The sequence below is a fragment of the Sitodiplosis mosellana genome, unplaced genomic scaffold (assembly GCF_009176505.1).
Source record: "Sitodiplosis mosellana isolate CC-2019 unplaced genomic scaffold, AAFC_SMos_1.0 Smas_scaffold_1, whole genome shotgun sequence".
In the NCBI taxonomy this organism is placed as follows: Eukaryota; Metazoa; Arthropoda; class Insecta; order Diptera; family Cecidomyiidae; genus Sitodiplosis; species Sitodiplosis mosellana.
Window position 1 is genome coordinate 16,498,342 of NW_022595244.1, and position 16,116 is coordinate 16,514,457.

Sequence of the window (16,116 nt, forward strand, 5' to 3'; positions counted from 1 at the left end):
CACTATCACAAATAAAGAAAAATCTTTGAAGAGTTTCAAATGCGTCTAGTTTTATACAATTTATTTTATTGGTTACTTGTCAGAAATGAAGTCTTAATGCTAAATACAATTGATTGAAATTCTAATCTGAGCCCGATCCCGATCCAGAGCCAGTGCGTGAGCCGCTACCAGCTTCATGATTTGTACCGGCGCTATCTTCATCTGAATCAGCCAATTGACGTAACGCTTTGGATTTGTCTGCTTTCTTCTTGCGTCTTGTGTCAATATCAGAATCGTCTTCGTCGGATGAATAGATGCCAGAACCTGTAATTTAAAATTGGAAATTAAAATCAAGTTTCCAAGATGAGATGATAAAAAAAGAAGGAGAAAACGCAATTTTTATTGTTTACCTTGTTTCGATGCGCTGGGTCCACCTTTGCCGGTGTATTTATTTTTGATAGCCGCAATCGAAATGGCGCCTTCATCATCTGAATCGTGCTCTTCACGGTAATTATTAATACTAGCCGCTGTTTCTCGTCGCTTTTGTTTAGTTTGTGTAGTCTTTGCTCTCATCGCGGCACGCAATTGCTCTTCTTCCTTCTTTAATTTGGCATAACGATTTGCGTCTGGATCGTGACCAACTTGTGTAAGAATTTTAATGCCAGACGTCTTTTGCGATCGATCAGCCAAAGACATTGTCATCTTCTTGTGTGTAAACGATTCGGTGGAGTATGGTCGGAATGTGAGCTTCGTTCGGAAAACCGCCTGTCCTTGTAGACCCGTTCCTTGACGAATGAACAAGTGATTGTGATCACCTTGCAACGGTTGCTTATACACATCGAAAATTTCATTGCCCAAATGCAAGCTCATGCTTCCATCTGACCACTTCACGATACGTGCATTTGATTCTTTTACCGTATTTCCCTCATCATCCAAGTCTTCGCGCCACCGAATTGTGTTGCTCACTTTCAATTTGATTCTAAAATGAAAAAAAAATTCGAATGCAATACAATAAGAAATGTTGGAACATAGTCAAAAAAAAATAGTTGAATTTACCTTTGTCGACCTTCTTCGTCCAGTGTTTCTTCTTCGTCAATTTCATCTTCATATGTTTGTGGATCAAATGGACGGGTTTCGACCGATAAGAAATTTGGCAATTTGACAAAATGAATATCTTTGCCCAAATCTGAAACGATTCGTGGGATTTCAACATCAATGCGACGTTCTGGTATTGGCTCCGGTTCCGGTTCAGGCTCTTTTTCACGTTGTGTGCGTTCATCGTCACTTCGACGCTCATCACCGCTAACTGAGCTTCGTCTATCCGAGTCTCTGCGACGATTATCGTCATTTTCGTGATCACTTCCACGGCGAACATCATCTTCGGAACTATCGCCACCTCTTTTCTTCTCGTGCTCCTCTTCTCCATCGGTACTTATATCATCGGCGTCACCCTACGAAAATTATTACCACAATTAAAAACATTATGGCATCAAAGTTGAAAAGAGTCAAAATAGGAATAATTTGGCGATTGATTATTTTGAAACTTACAAAAATATCAGCTGCATCCATATCATCATTTTCTGCGGCTGCCGGCTGTTCTTCTGGCTCACTGTCCGAATCAATCAAAGTGGATTTCTTCTTTTTTGGCATTTTCTTTTCGGTTTCACTGCCAGAATCGCTTAACACTTGCCGCTTCCGCTTCTCACCACCAATGTCTGATTCGGCTGAAGCGCTGCGACTGCGAGTGCCAGATTTCTGTGAAGCGCTTTTTGATCGGTTTGAATGTGGTGAACCACTTTTCGACCGGTTTGGATGTGGTGAGCCACTTTTCGATCGGTTCGAATGTGGTGAGCCACTTTTCGACCGGTTTGAATGTGGTGAGCCACTTTTCGATCGGTTCGAATGTGGTGAGCCACTTTTCGATTGGTTCGAATGACGTGAACCCGATCGATTTGATTGCTGCGATTGTTGGGAGGGTGTTCGGCTGTGGCTACCGCTACCGCTTCGACTACGGCTACGTGATTTGTGTGAGCCATTCGGCGATGGTGATCGACTTTTCGACGGTGTTCGGCTTCGTGAGCCACTGCGCGAACGACTAGGGCTGCGAGAATGGCTTGTACGTGATGCCGGTGAATTTGAACGGGACCTTGAGCTGTGTAGAACAGTGAAAAATGTTTAGAATGAAATTATAATAACATAACCTCAAAATGGTATAATAATATTGTTTTGGGCAAAGAATCAGCACTTACGGTGATCGATTATTAACGCCACCAGGAGCAGCCTCATCGCCCGAATGAGCTGGTGTTGCGCTTCTACTTCTGCTACCATGAGATTCTGAATCTGATCCAGAGCCTAAGAAAACCATCGAAATGATGAATTAATATTGATTCAATGCATGCTATGGTGCTTTTGCCGAATTTCCTTACCGGAATCGTCTTGCCAGTGGAATCCCATGTTTTTATGAAATGAATTTACTTTTTATTCACTAAAACAACTTGAAATGAAATTTATTGAAACATATTACTAGTTTCAAACTGAGAAAAAAGATGAAAAATGTTGTCACGTAAGTTGAAAATTGTTTGATGCCAAAATAAATTCAATGCAAACTCCAAACTGTCAGTGTTGTGCTGTGGTTATGTTGAGAATGTGAAAGTGTCAGTGTGTCTAAGCTTTCACCACTCTAAATTCTCCATGTTGAATTCACCACTGGAGGGCGAGGAGGATGCTCATAAAACGTCAATCGACCGACATATTTATTTCGATTCATACATTCTTTTTTTGACGGAACGTGTTTTGCTTAAAAACAAAGACGAAAACTTTCCTGTTTTCGACCGATTTTTTTTGTGTGTGTCAATCGGATCTTTAATTTGTTTTTTTTAATTTGATAAATTGTGGTGCACATAGAATTATGTGGAAATATGTTGGCCAACGTCTAAAAGATAGTGCCGAACAGACATGTTCACACATAAAGAATTTGCGCAGTACATTTAGTACCTGCAACACAAATACGGGGCAACAAGATGTTGGAAAGAAGGAGGAGACGCTGAAACGGTATGAAATCAGTCGAGATGGGCGAATTTTGAACAGTTGGAATTGTTTTGATCCGGATAGATCACAAAATAAAGCGAAAAAGAATCCATTTGACATCGATGCACCGTACATAATACAGAAATGTTACCAAAAGCAAAAACAAAAACAACAAGAGGCCTTCAATGGCTGGATGGAACTCAATTTATTGCAATGGGTAAGTGAATTGATGGCCATAGTTTTCTTCGTCATTTCGTTCACATTTCAAAATATTTATGCTAAGAACAAATTGGTATTTCAGACGGCAGGCTTTTTGGCCAGTTTATACTTTGGCCAGATGATCTGCTTCTATTCGCGACGCCGTCAGAACCTCAAGCGATGGCATCACATGGAACAACTTTTGAACGAACGAACACTTCGACAGATGCTCGAAAAGCAATCGATTTATCAGAGAAGTTTTGTGCCATCAAACGATGAACATCATTGGTATGACGCTAATAGGATTCATCGGTTTCGGGCGCTTATGGAATTGGTACCCGTTTCAAATGACCATGTCAATCAAAATCAGCTTGTCACCAATAATACACTGACATCGGCCACACAGACAGCGGCGGATCACGTGAGTAAAGCAACGTTCGTTTTCAAAGACTGGTTTTTTAATCGGTTGTTTATGTTTCAACAGAAATCTGATGTCAGCATCGCAGTTGAAGATTTAATCGCAACACTGGGAAGCATTGAATTCAGATTGGGCATGCAAAATTTCCGGGCCAATGAACCAGAAGTTGCAGTATCTCATCTCAAATTGGCAACAACTCATCGCCATAAAGAAGCCACCTTCAATCTGGGGGTTTGTTACGAGTTGGGTGTCGGTGTGGAGAAGAGTACAAAAAATGCCATGGAATGCTATCGTGCAGCGGCAAGTCTTGGTCATAAGAAGGCCATGTACAATTTAGGTGTCTTCTATGTGCACGGATGGGGCGGTCTTAAGAAGAATCGTGATGCAGCGCGAGCTTGCTTCGAAGCAGCCGATAAAATGGGTTTGCCACAAGCCACAAGAGCACTCACCCTACCAGAGACGCCAGTTAAAAAAGACGAAGAAATTTTCTGGAAATCCAACGACTTTATCGCCAACAAATTAGGCGCCATTCATCAAAGACGTGAATCATCAGTCATTTAAGAGAATTCCAATAAGCGATAAAATATTTTTTTTGATTGAAACCGTTACGAAATCCCCCACTTTTGTTATTTCAAGTTATTGGAGATTGAAAAAAAACCAGTTTGGTTATCGTTTCGTTGTAATGTCACAAATAAAACTTGACATTCATCACCACAGCTATGGGTTTTCGCAATGCACAAAACCTCTCGTCATCTGCACATTTGGAACTGGATCACTAAAACGAATATATATCCAACGTACAATTTTTATTTTTTAGTTTTAGTCTATCAAACGCATACATTGATGCGAAGATTATGAAATCAGAGAAATGAATTTATATGAACTTTGGACTTCACCATGGTCTAAAGCATCTGTGGCCATTTATTGGTGCGATTTATGTTTTATTAAGAATAAGAGAATGAAAAGATATTGATTTTAAAAGGAAAAAGTATGGATTTTTAAACTCCACAAAAAATTATATTACAAAAGAAAAGAGAGAAACGATTCAACAGCCATTCGCTTACAAAATGGATGTTTTTATTTTAAACGAATAAACTGATGATTATGAGAAAAAAATTGATTTTTCATTCAAATAAGAGAAATAATTTCGCATTAATGCCGAAGACTTTCTTTTTCAAGGATACAGGAAAAGATTCGCACATTCTAGATTCAAACATCAACTATGCTGCAATTGCCAACTTGACAATGTTGAAAATGATACCTAAAAATAATCACAATAACAAAGACAGCAAGGTATGGTGAGTTGATGTTTACACAATGAATCAACGAATACACACAAACACATGCATACACACGACGACGACGACGACGGATCAGCACCGACTTGATGGTGAATAACCTAATGAAAGCACATAATACTTGGATTTTGTTTTTGACACAACCAAATATATCACAAACAATTGTTTTGCGTTTTAAGGACGCTACATTTTTATTCCATAAATTAGTTGATACAAATTGAGTCGATTGAAAATTTGGTGGCGGTAAGTTGTCAATAAATATCCATTAAAGTGAAACCACTAGTTATAATATGCCAATTTTTTGGAAAATTGTTGAAAATGTGATGAAATGTCTGCAATAAGAGTTAGGTTATAGAGAAAGTCATTGTTTTGGCGCCTTTTTGTATGATCCATAGAAATTGTGCCGAAATTTGAGTCGGAATACAGTTGCATTGGCAGCAAATCGAGTGTTATTGATTGTGTAATTTTTTTTGTTGCAGCAATGTCGTTCATAAATCAACTTGAAATGAAACAATATCTGGGCAATGCCCTCGATTGCGTTGAATTCAAACTGAGTAAGTAATTGGTGGTGCCATTGACATGGGTGTTCTTTTGTTTGCCGGACTCTTTCTAAATCACACAATGATTCGTTTCAGTTCGTAATCGCAGTGAAATCGACGATAACACAGCAACTTCGTTCCATCCGGAGTTTGCCCATCAGATTTTCGGTGAAAATGAATGCATTTTTGGTTACAAAGACCTGAAAATTCGTCTCTTTTATACGGCTGGCCCATTGAATATATACATGGGCTTGAAGTATACGTCGCGCATTGAAGATATTCAAAGTGATGGTCTCAAGAGTGATGATGTGACTGGAGATATTTCAAAACTCTTGACCACCGGCTGCTATTACACAAATATCGATGAATTCCTCAAAAAATTGGATAAAGAAGAATCATTCGTACCGTTTGGCGAGAAAATCTTTAGCTGGGACATTGAACAGGACAACAATACACGTCGCACATTCGAAATCTACGAGTGTAGCGTTAAAACACCCGGTTTTCTAGCCTATCATGCACGGCTACAAACATTTTTACTATGGTTTGTCGATGCCGCATCGTACATTGATACCACTGATGACCAGTGGATGTTTTTCGTTGCGTGAGTATTCATTTGTGTTTATTTTCCTCGATAATAATAACAGAGATTGGCTTGTGTGAATTAACGGAAAAAATCCATCAATTCCCAGTTATGAAAAGTACACATCGACGAGCAACGGTAACACTCAATACGCCACCGTTGGATACTCCACTGTTTATACATACTATGCCTATCCGCAGAACATTCGGCCGCGTATCAGTCAAATGTTGGTTTTGCCACCGTTCCAAAGTAAGATACGAATTTACCAATCATTACTGGATTAAAACCAGTTACTTTGAGAGATTTCTTCTGCATTTGTTTTCACAGGCATGGGCATCGGGGCACAAATCATTGAAACCATTTACAACAAATTCAATCGCGATGATAAGGTGGTCGATATCACGGTTGAAGACCCGTCGGATGATTTTCGTCGCGTTCGCAACTTTGTTGATGCCAAATTGTGCTACGCTTTGCCAGAGTTTGCGCCGGAAAAACTAAAGGAAGGCTTCTCCAAAGAAATGATTGAGGCAGCAAAGCAAAAATACAAAATCAACCCAAAACAATGCCGTATTGTGTATGAAATTCTGCGATTGAAAGCAACCAATGTAAATGATCCAGATGAATACACGGCGTACCGTTTATGCGTAAAGAAGCGATTGAATGTGCCGCATCACAAGCAGAAAGAAGACTTGAAGAAAATGGAAAAACGAGGTGTTGACGTGACCACCACAGCTGCAACCATACCGTCAACTGAAGAACGCATCTGTCAATTGAAGGAGGAATACGAGGTAAGACACTAATGATCGTGTTCAAATACAGTTGCTTCAAAAGATTTCTTTTCGTTTTTTTTGTAGGCCCACGAAGAGGAGTATTACAGAATAATCAATCGTCTCAAGTTGCGGGCTCACTAAATCAACACAAAAAACATCGATTTGATTTAAATTACTGTTTTATTTTTTTGCTCACGTTTTTTTTTTGTTCACACATTTTTCTTTGTTATGATTTTAAATTGAATTGTTGGCCCAGTGATGTCAGCATGGAATGGGGAGTCATTCATCTAATCGTTTGACTCGACATGTTGTTTTTTAAAGAGATTGTATGATGAAAGATCGCTTAACATTTAAGTTTTGATACGCATTTTGGCAGTTTGCCTGTAAAATGCGACACTGAAACAGTAAAGAAAAATAAAATAAAGTTCATCGATTTGAAAAAAATTTGAAAAAAAAAACTGTGTTGATTGATTCGATGAAGGTGAAGCACATAAATTCTGCGTGTGGATACTGGAATTTGAGTTAGTCCATCGATCAAACTCTGTTTGAGAAACCGCCAAAGCTATTGCCAACAAGTTAGTCAACAAAAACAAATTCCATAAGGAAACGAGTGCATAATAAGTCACGCCGTTGGCAGTCAGCAGCAGCAGTAGCGAAACATATTCACCTACATAAATTGTGGCGAGCGAAAGAGTCACCAAACTGATTGCAATTGAAAATGCAGTAGAAAACATTAACGTCTTAGTCTAACCGAAATCATGGCCTTGACGTTCGATAGCCTGCCTGGTGGAAAATGTTGCTATTTAGGACTTTTCATTCCGTTTCATGTAAAAATGCATTTGGTTTCATTTCACCATGGCATCATTTCGTAGTATAGCAAAAAGTCTGAAGCATGTTTTTTTTGTTGCCACTTAGCCATAGTAGCCGTTTATATTTGCATAATAGGTGACAATGAACTCGCAACCGCTGCAATCCATTTTGCCTCATTGAAATTCCAAGTTTGTTTCGTATAATGCTGCTAGTAGCTAGTGTAGTTCATTTTTCTTTTTCTTCAATTCGTCATCACACTTCTTGTGATATTTTCTTCATAACAAGCGTGGCCACAACAAATCCATTCCCTACGTGCATTTTTCCTGCAAAATACCAGCCACGCAACGTGGCTGAAGAAAACAACACGAAAAGCGAATGTGCAAGAATTCTGACGGACGGAAGAAAAGTGTTTTGTGTGTCATAAATAAAGCGAGACATGGTCGAGTAACATAAAATATTGTCCCTTAAAGCGATAGCCATAGTTTTTTGTGTGCTGCTTTCATTTATTTCTACTTCAATTGTGTCAAACTTTGACTAATCCATCGGATATGATTGCTATTTTCTCTGTTTGTTCTAGTTGTAGTCCAATAAATTGCAATTATTAGGTAAATGGTTGCGTCGTCGACATAAACAAACGTTTGATAATGATAACAATTCGTAGCACAACATTGTGTTTATTTAGAAGTAGACCGTGATTTGATTCGCACGCACTTTCAACAACCTGCACGGCTCATTCATTTTGCCCATTTCACTAGCTCAATACCATATCAAAACTCATTATAATTTTTCGACAGGCTTCGTAGCGTCGTTGCATAAAATTGCATTGATAAAATTTAAATTACACGACGCCGATTCCGCCCAAAACCAAACATCAGCGTGTTTATTGTTTGAGTACAACAAACAGTAAAACGCCGCATCGAATCCTTTTATTGTGCCCGTCTGGCTGCATTCTTCCGGTCAATAAATATTCTCCATTTCTTAAGGCGGCTCACTGTTGCCACCCTTGATTTATTCCCGTATGCGGAAAAAAAGCGAAACTGTTACGGGATTCTTAAACGTCCGTAATTATACTTTATATTCACTTGTGTTCCATGCGCTGGATGTACATTTCGAAATAACGAACACAAAAAAAAATTGTGATTCTATTCTCTGCGAAATACTACAAGTGCCCGCGTCGTGTTTTCATTCAGTCTGGATTTTGCCGTGAACGAATGCAGACGAAGAATGAAGGAAGAATTCAATTTTAAGCCTACTTGCAAGAAATTGCAAGGCAAAAACGTGCTCTGGAATTAAAAAAGTTCAAATTATTTGACTTGCGAACCGTGTAAGGTGTTATTGTTCTCTGACGCAAAACCATACCGTTCATATTCGCACAGTTGACACAGTGTTTGTTGGAATTTTGGTATAAGTGCGCATGTTTGTGCATTCAGATCATACGATGGTACAGCACAGCATCAATGACAATACGTACACAAACACAGTGAAACAGTAGACAGGCCTTCGGATATAGCGCACACATGATTTGATAATAAGTATCGACCAACTCTATGTAGTACGAATAGATGGCAATTTTGACAGTTCATCTTTGAATTGTGAGCTGAACAACATGCATCATTTGCAAATTCACACAATTATTGAGATAAAAACCATATTCTGTCGATAGAAAGAAGTGAAAATTGAAAAAAAAAAGACAAACGTGAACAATAAACAAAATAGACTAACAATTTGGTGTTTTTTTTTTCTCTTGAGATGAAAATGTTTGGCACAAAATTGCGTAGTGGAATTAATAGCAGCAACATCACTGGAGATGAAACCATTCGACGTGTAACTCGTGAGAAAATTATCGTTCGCGGCAATAAAACCATCCGAACTTTGGATTCAACCACGTCATTTTTGCCAATTATTGAAAGGTAAATGAGCAACTTGTCGATTGAATGTATTTTTTTTTCTTATTTCATAGTGAGAAATTGAGTGCACTAACAGATTGAAAATGGATCGAAAATGTTCCGAGTCATTCCATCAATCAATACAAAAATATGTGTTCATTCAAATCAATTTGGAGCATTTTTTCGAAGAAAAAAAAATGTGTAATTTGCATTAGAAAAATGACATTTAATTATTCGGTGGTAGTAAATTATAATTTCCCCATCTCCACCACCACCACCACCACCATTCGTCTGCTTGCAATGCATATCTATAGCCATCGGTCTGTTAGTCAGGGTAACAGCTGAACAGAGCGGCCACAAACAAAATAGTAACAAGAACAATTATAGCGATTCTTACATTGAAAAGAATGAAACCGAAATAATTCGTATGGACGCAATGGCCAATGTTAAAGTCCGTGCACACAATAACAAATACACACACGCACGAGCCAACCACAAAACGCGTTTTGGCATTACATTTTGATTGTTGCTACACGGTTTCCTTTTGCTACAAGGCGACGCTATGGAAAAATGGCTTTACCCTACGCCATCGGTCAATTTCGATTAGTTGAACTACAGCCATCGTGGCAATCGTGTGTTGTTTTTTTTCGGTGTGTGCCTTTTTGGAGGATATAAACTTAATATCTATATACACCGAAAATCAGTAGACCAATATAGATTAGTGATTAGAGTTTTGCGAGGGGTGTTTTTGTTTGGAAAACTAGCGAACGAAAAAAAAGTTCCCGAAGCATAGCTCATTATTGGTGATTTTTTTGTGTGTGTGTGCAATGAAAAAATGATTGAACATTTCGATTTGATATCTGAGATTCCAACACCGCATTACAAAATGTTGCGCAATTTTTCAACATCGAATCCATCGTTGCAGCAAACGGCTCGAGTCCCAACGGGAATACCAGACGGTGGAGTCGAAAATGTATCGAACATTAGCTCGGCGGCCAGCACAAATAACAACGTTCAAGTTGAATATGAAGTGTCAGTGCCAGTGGTACAATCATTTCGACATACACCATACCATTCACTCTGGAATCTTAACCAATGGTTTGTTTTTTTTTTTACATTAAAAACAGAAACATTTTTCATATGGAGGACTTAGATTGTTAGAGCCAAAGAAAAATGGCTTAAGTTAGTTTTTCAACTATTCCGACAACATTTAAAAACTATGCGAAACTCTTCGGACGACTCGACTCAATCGTTTGTTTGGGTTCATTCAACTCCATTGCTGCTCCATTCTAATTGTGGACATGTACGTTGTCTAACACACTTTTATCGGGATAGTTGAATCGAATTTTAAGTGTAAAGCAAAGAGTCGTCGATGAATGGAATGTTGTGTAAAGTGGATACGACAATTCAGTCGAAGCGCACGGCCACGGTCTCCATGGGGTGCAATGTCCTATGTTAGAATAATGAATAAAATACTAACCAAATAAAAAATCGATACAATTTTTTTTTGTCGTGCATTCTAATTGCGTAAACGGAACCTGAAGTAGAGTTGTAGTTGACCAACCGATTTCCACTCAACTGCCTCGTGTTTCTTTTTTTAAACACCCTCACAATACAAACTGTGATGGGAAATCAAATAGAAATCGCACGCACTCATTTATATGTACGCCGAATGAGTCATGTGTATTGGTTGCGTTTATTTCCATATCGATCATCTTTATTGTCCGAAGTTTATTGACCGCTCAAACAATTCCGATTGCTTTGAATGCGGAAGAAAGAAAATTTTCCATTCAATTCACCGGCCAGTTCTTGTTGAGAATACATTGAATTATACATTTTTACCAAGTCAATCTGTCAGCTATATTTTTTTTTCTCTTTTGACATTCTACAATTATTATGAATTATTACCACAGTGGCATTTGAAATTGTGCCAAAACTTCTTATAAACCATATACCCCAATCAAGCAATCGAAATTATATTCGCAGTTATATATTTCATTTCGAAATTTACAACATAAATGTGGACGAGACAGAATTATGGTGGAAAATGGGAAAATAGTCTAATTCATGTCCAAATTCAAAAACAAAGGAGCATATCAACGAATCATGATATCGCTGTTAACTTGTGCATGTTTACAGCATTGAATTTATGACACCTTTTCAGTCTGTTTTTCTTTATTTTTCTTTTGTTTTTCTTCTTTTTGTTAATAGCGTGAGTCGTATAGAGAATGAGGCAATAATAATAGAGTTTTATCAGAAATTTCCTTTGGCAAATATCAAACCAGGCGAATTTCGGACAATTTCGTGTTGATCGTTCAGCGCTTGAATCCAACAGCGAGACGAATTACATTTGTTATTCCATTGGATTGGGTTGATTTTCTTCATGTGGCATTTAACCTAAATTCCACGGTGGCATTTCTCTTTTTTGTCGTCGTCGTCGTCGTCGTTTTTCCAAGTAGTTTTCCATCATGTTCGGTCCTTTGCACAGCTTAGGCTACCGAAAACTGTGTCGGTCTTTGCACCTCCAAAATGACGCAGGTGGAGGCGACTCGATCGAATATTGTGTGTATTATATCCAAACGATAGCACGCATTGTAATGAGGACTTGATTAAAATGGACAAAAAATGAAAGCCACATTGATGTGCGTACGGAACAAATATACTTAAATTTTCCAATTCATCGTTAGAAAAAGGAATACAGAATTTGGGGCAAGAAAACACTCGATGAATTGATTTCTCAAATATTTAATGAATCAACTTTTTTTTCCCGTTGCTTTGTTATTTTTATGCAATTTAATATGTTCCCTTTTTTCTCTGCTTGATTTCTTTCTTTTTCGGGGTGGATGATCTATGGCAGCAATGTACAAAATGCGACGAGCTTTCAACATATGGCCCGAATGATGGATTCATTAATTTTGAATGAGTTTCCGCCGTACACATTCACCAAAATAACGACAACTCATCGGCCGACCCGCACCAACAACGGCATGAATGCATCAAAACTGCTCGCCAAGTCAACGGCCAATATCGCAACAGCTGCTTCAAATATGAACAACAACAATAACAATGCAACCGTTGCATCAGCGCTTGGGATGAACGGAGGCCTTCGACAATCTCCAAAATCTAAAGTACCCATGCAAGGTAAATAATGCTCCAATTTTTTAAATTCTCACAACATTTTTTGTACTTAATGTCGAATCTTATCACAAAACACTAATAAAATTTGATGAACAAGAAATGGGGATCCATTAAGAAAACAAACATGCATTATGTAGTCGAAATTATGGTCAATTTCATTTTAGCGTTACAGTAAAAAAAAAATAATCACAAATTGAAATGAAGCATGGCAAAACTTTAAAGAAATTATATTATTAAGAATTCAAACTAAGGCGAAATGAGAACGGAAACGATTTTCGCCACAAATCATATGCCACGCAATGGTTTTCTTCGCTGCTTTACATACGTTATTGCTATGTGCGATATGCATTAGTGGACGGCATAGATTTACTCGATCAAATGGCAAAAACTTGTGTGTGTTCTTCTTTTGGTTGTGCGAATACCGTGTATATGTTTTATGGTTATGTAAGAAAAACCGTATAAACCAAAATCACGAAGGCTTTTATCCTTCGCTTTGCAAACGTTTTTTCTGAATAATTTACCCTGCTCGGCTCGGGTCAATACTCTATCGACTCAAACAGCAACGTGTTGGCTGCATGGCATAAATCTCATTCTCGCACTGCATGTTAATTAGCACGTGAGGTTCGGAAATTGTATGAAAATTCCTTTTGAAATCTCAAGTTTTTAATCACTCTCCCCAGCCCAGGCCATAATGATAGAAACCGAAAAAAAATGTCACCTGGATTTTTACCATGGTGGTGGCGAGTTCTATTCGTTCAATTCACAAACCAAACTTCGTTATGCAAACTAATCCAAGTCATTTCATATAGGGTTTCCTTTGAATTTTCTGCGTGTCGCGGCCAACACAGCACTTCTAACGTTCAATCATTATTAACGTGTTTGCATTTAATACTTTGCCTTCTTTCCATTGATGTCGTTAATGTATGCGTGGTCTAGAAAGAGACCATTTCGTTTCATCATTATGTTTATTTATATTTATTGTTCCGACTAAGTTAGCCAATCGAAAGAAAAGCGAAAGTGAAACCGTACGGCTTATTTAACATTCACTGGTACCCTAGTCATTATTTTGTGTTTGGATTTTTATCAGTTTTTAATTAACATTTTGCTTTACTTCTTCCTACTAAATATATGTGCTTGTGGAAAAATTATGTTTTGTTATTTTTTTCTTCGCCGTGGTTTTGTGTAAACTAAATGCGTTGTTTTTTTTTTGCTTCAGAAGTTCCACCAACGCCACGGTATCCACAACAAAGCGCAACACATACGACAAATGGAAACAATCAAGCTGATAACCGTTGGATAAGTTCTCTTCGACGACGCGATCCGGAACTTCAGCCGACATTGCCGTCGATCAATAACAATCACAATAATAGCTACAATTCAAATGGGTCCGCCTCAATTGCATATACGTTAGATAAACGCGGTCGCAGCAGCAAAATATCACCAACATTACGAAAGAGTCGATCCATTGAACGGGTTCGAGCGCGCAAAATGAAACTCAAAGAAAAACCGAAGAAATCATCGTCCGAAGAAAATGAAGACGATCCAGAGGCAACATCAATCGAAGAGAACTCAACGAACAGCTCACCTAAAGGGTTGAGAACTCGCGAGAAAATCAAAGTGTTTAATTCAAGCGGATATGAGTCACATTTGGTGGACAGTTTGGAAAAGGATATTTTGCAACGCAACCCAAGCATTCAGTGGAACCATGTGGCTGGTTTGAATGAAGCTAAGGCCATTTTACAAGAAGCAGTTGTTCTACCAGTTATCATGCCCGAATTTTTCAAAGGCATTCGGCGACCATGGAAGGGAATTTTGATGGTCGGTCCACCAGGTAAAACCAAAATCAATGAACTTTCCATTCGACTTCGGATTCCATTTTCAAACTTCATTTGATTTATTTGATTTTTTATTATTATTTATTATTGTATAAATGTTTTTTATGTTGAAAATTATTCCAGGCACTGGCAAAACGATGTTGGCTAAAGCGGTAGCAACTGAATGCGGAACCACATTTTTCAACGTGTCATCGAGCACGCTTACATCAAAATATCGTGGTGAAAGTGAAAAATTGGTGCGGCTACTCTTTGAAATGGCTCGTTTCCATGCGCCGAGCACAATTTTCATCGATGAAATCGATTCATTGTGTGCAAATCGAGGCACTGACACAGAACACGAAGCGAGTCGCCGTTTTAAAGCCGAACTTTTAATTCAAATGGATGGCTTGAATGAGTCATTGGGTGATGATAAAATTATCATGGTGTTAGCGGCAACCAATCATCCATGGGATATCGATGAAGCGTTTCGCAGACGTTTTGAAAAGCGCATTTTCATTGGACTTCCAAATGGTACAAATTGAATTGATTATATTAATGAATTATTATCAAAGCCATATCAGATCAATTTTGAATTAACAAGAGAAAAAAAAAACTATAAAAATTTATCCTTTTTTTTTCAGAGGAAACGCGAACTGCCTTGTTAAGTCTTTGTCTGAAGGGTGTGAATTTATCATTAAATTTGGATACCAAAGCCATATCAGATCAATTGAATGGTTTCACGGGTTCGGATATAACAAATGTGTGTCGGTAAGTTGATTGGCTTAAGTACAAAGTGATTTTCAATTCTGATTCGAAAACTTTATGCTCAATGTAGCGATGCGGCAATGATGTCGATGCGACGAAAGATAACGGGTCGATCACCAGCTGAAATTAAGCAAATTCGACGGGAAGAAGTCGATTTACCAGTGACCGAACAAGATTTCCACGATGCAATGCTCCGTACACGGAAATCCGTATCGGTGGGCGATATTGCAAAATTTCAAAAATGGATGGAAGAATATGGATCGTGTTGATTCAATTTTTTATAGTAAATTTGATTAAGCGTTTGGCTTAACTCTGTCTGCGATGGAGGACGTGCATTAAACTTTTCTTTGCTTATTTTGATATTTACCAGAGCTAATCAATATTTATTTCAACCAAATAATTGACATTCACTCTTCTTTGTATTGACCAAACATTTTGAAATTAGTTATTATAGAGCTTCTTTCTGTTGCATACCAATATTTATACAAAAAAAAAACAAATAAAGGAACTGACGATTACATCAAACACCTATTGCGATGTGTTTTTGCACTTATTTTCAATATTGCAAACAAGGAAAGCGAGTAAATGTTCAAATGTGGGGAATTCATTGAATAAACACTTCCTGATTTCGAGATTGGAACCAAAGATCAAATTTTCTAGCCGAAAATCACATGAACACATGTTGATGTCATGGCCGAAGAAATGACTTAATTTTTGAAATGAAACACGAATGTAGAAAACTTTCAGATGTTTTTTTTATTTAAATGCCTAACTTTGTCTCGAGTGTTAACTAATTGATTGAGTGAGTGTGACGCTCTCATAGGTGCAATTGCTGAGTGAGTGTGTTTTTCTTCTGTATTTGGGCAATCAATTCAACAATCAATGTGACATAAC

The 16,116-nt window shown here is 38.0% G+C and overlaps 4 protein-coding genes across 7 annotated transcripts; 3 read left to right on the plus strand and 1 right to left on the minus strand.

Annotated features, from left to right (window-relative positions):
* Positions 1 to 33: 33 nt before the first annotated feature.
* LOC129576646 (another transcription unit protein) lies at positions 34 to 2,589 on the minus strand. Its single transcript, XM_055462008.1, has 6 exons — positions 2,406 to 2,589; positions 2,229 to 2,331; positions 1,528 to 2,131; positions 1,036 to 1,430; positions 390 to 958; positions 34 to 303 (listed from the first exon to the last, which is right to left on the minus strand). Exons 1-6 carry the CDS (start codon positions 2,431 to 2,433, stop codon positions 122 to 124), a joined length of 1,881 nt encoding a protein of 626 aa, XP_055317983.1. The 5' UTR covers positions 2,434 to 2,589; the 3' UTR covers positions 34 to 121.
* Positions 2,590 to 2,878: 289 nt separating this feature from the next.
* On the plus strand, positions 2,879 to 4,738 carry LOC129576660 (uncharacterized). Its single transcript, XM_055462029.1, has 3 exons — positions 2,879 to 3,223; positions 3,308 to 3,625; positions 3,689 to 4,738. Exons 1-3 carry the CDS (start codon positions 2,888 to 2,890, stop codon positions 4,181 to 4,183), a joined length of 1,149 nt encoding a protein of 382 aa, XP_055318004.1. The 5' UTR covers positions 2,879 to 2,887; the 3' UTR covers positions 4,184 to 4,738.
* A 189-nt stretch (positions 4,739 to 4,927) lies between these two features.
* On the plus strand, positions 4,928 to 7,275 carry LOC129576652 (histone acetyltransferase type B catalytic subunit). Its single transcript, XM_055462019.1, has 6 exons — positions 4,928 to 5,163; positions 5,400 to 5,474; positions 5,556 to 6,060; positions 6,149 to 6,288; positions 6,367 to 6,827; positions 6,894 to 7,275. The coding sequence occupies exons 2-6, from the start codon at positions 5,402 to 5,404 to the stop codon at positions 6,948 to 6,950; spliced, it is 1,236 nt and encodes a 411-aa protein (XP_055317994.1). The 5' UTR covers positions 4,928 to 5,163; positions 5,400 to 5,401; the 3' UTR covers positions 6,951 to 7,275.
* Positions 7,276 to 7,601: 326 nt separating this feature from the next.
* LOC129576708 (katanin p60 ATPase-containing subunit A1) lies at positions 7,602 to 15,747 on the plus strand. Of its 4 annotated transcripts, none has more exons than XM_055462224.1 (6): positions 7,602 to 9,529; positions 12,363 to 12,646; positions 13,860 to 14,474; positions 14,602 to 14,988; positions 15,099 to 15,225; positions 15,293 to 15,747. In XM_055462224.1, exons 1-6 carry the CDS (start codon positions 9,369 to 9,371, stop codon positions 15,489 to 15,491), a joined length of 1,773 nt encoding a protein of 590 aa, XP_055318199.1. In that variant the 5' UTR covers positions 7,602 to 9,368; the 3' UTR covers positions 15,492 to 15,747. The 4 variants fall into 4 exon arrangements, with proteins under 4 accessions (XP_055318199.1, XP_055318210.1, XP_055318183.1 ...); XM_055462235.1 differs by having other exon boundaries at positions 13,863 to 14,474; XM_055462208.1 differs by having other exon boundaries at positions 9,509 to 10,603.
* Positions 15,748 to 16,116: the final 369 nt, after the last annotated feature.

Excerpts from the sequence above, each read along its gene's own strand:
- LOC129576646 (XM_055462008.1), bottom strand. The coding sequence starts at position 2,433 with ATGGGATTCCACTGGCAAGACGATTCCG. Across the intron at positions 2,132-2,228 it reads GGCGTTAATAATCGATCACC|CTCAAGGTCCCGTTCAAATT; the intron begins GTAAGTGCTGAT and ends TGTTCTACACAG. Across the intron at positions 304-389 it reads ACCCAGCGCATCGAAACAAG|GTTCTGGCATCTATTCATCC; the intron begins GTAAACAATAAA and ends TTTAAATTACAG.
- LOC129576660 (XM_055462029.1), top strand. The coding sequence starts at position 2,888 with ATGTGGAAATATGTTGGCCAACGTCTAAAAGATAGTGCCGAACAGACA. Across the intron at positions 3,224-3,307 it reads AACTCAATTTATTGCAATGG|ACGGCAGGCTTTTTGGCCAG; the intron begins GTAAGTGAATTG and ends TTGGTATTTCAG. Across the intron at positions 3,626-3,688 it reads CACAGACAGCGGCGGATCAC|AAATCTGATGTCAGCATCGC; the intron begins GTGAGTAAAGCA and ends ATGTTTCAACAG.
- LOC129576652 (XM_055462019.1), top strand. The coding sequence starts at position 5,402 with ATGTCGTTCATAAATCAACTTGAAATGAAACAATATCTGGGCAATGCC. Across the intron at positions 6,061-6,148 it reads CAGTGGATGTTTTTCGTTGC|TTATGAAAAGTACACATCGA; the intron begins GTGAGTATTCAT and ends ATCAATTCCCAG. Across the intron at positions 6,828-6,893 it reads AATTGAAGGAGGAATACGAG|GCCCACGAAGAGGAGTATTA; the intron begins GTAAGACACTAA and ends TTTTTTTTGTAG.
- LOC129576708 (XM_055462208.1), top strand. The coding sequence starts at position 10,341 with ATGATTGAACATTTCGATTTGATATCTGAGATTCCAACACCGCATTAC. Across the intron at positions 10,604-12,362 it reads CTCTGGAATCTTAACCAATG|CAATGTACAAAATGCGACGA; the intron begins GTTTGTTTTTTT and ends GATCTATGGCAG. Across the intron at positions 12,647-13,859 it reads ATCTAAAGTACCCATGCAAG|AAGTTCCACCAACGCCACGG; the intron begins GTAAATAATGCT and ends TTTTTGCTTCAG.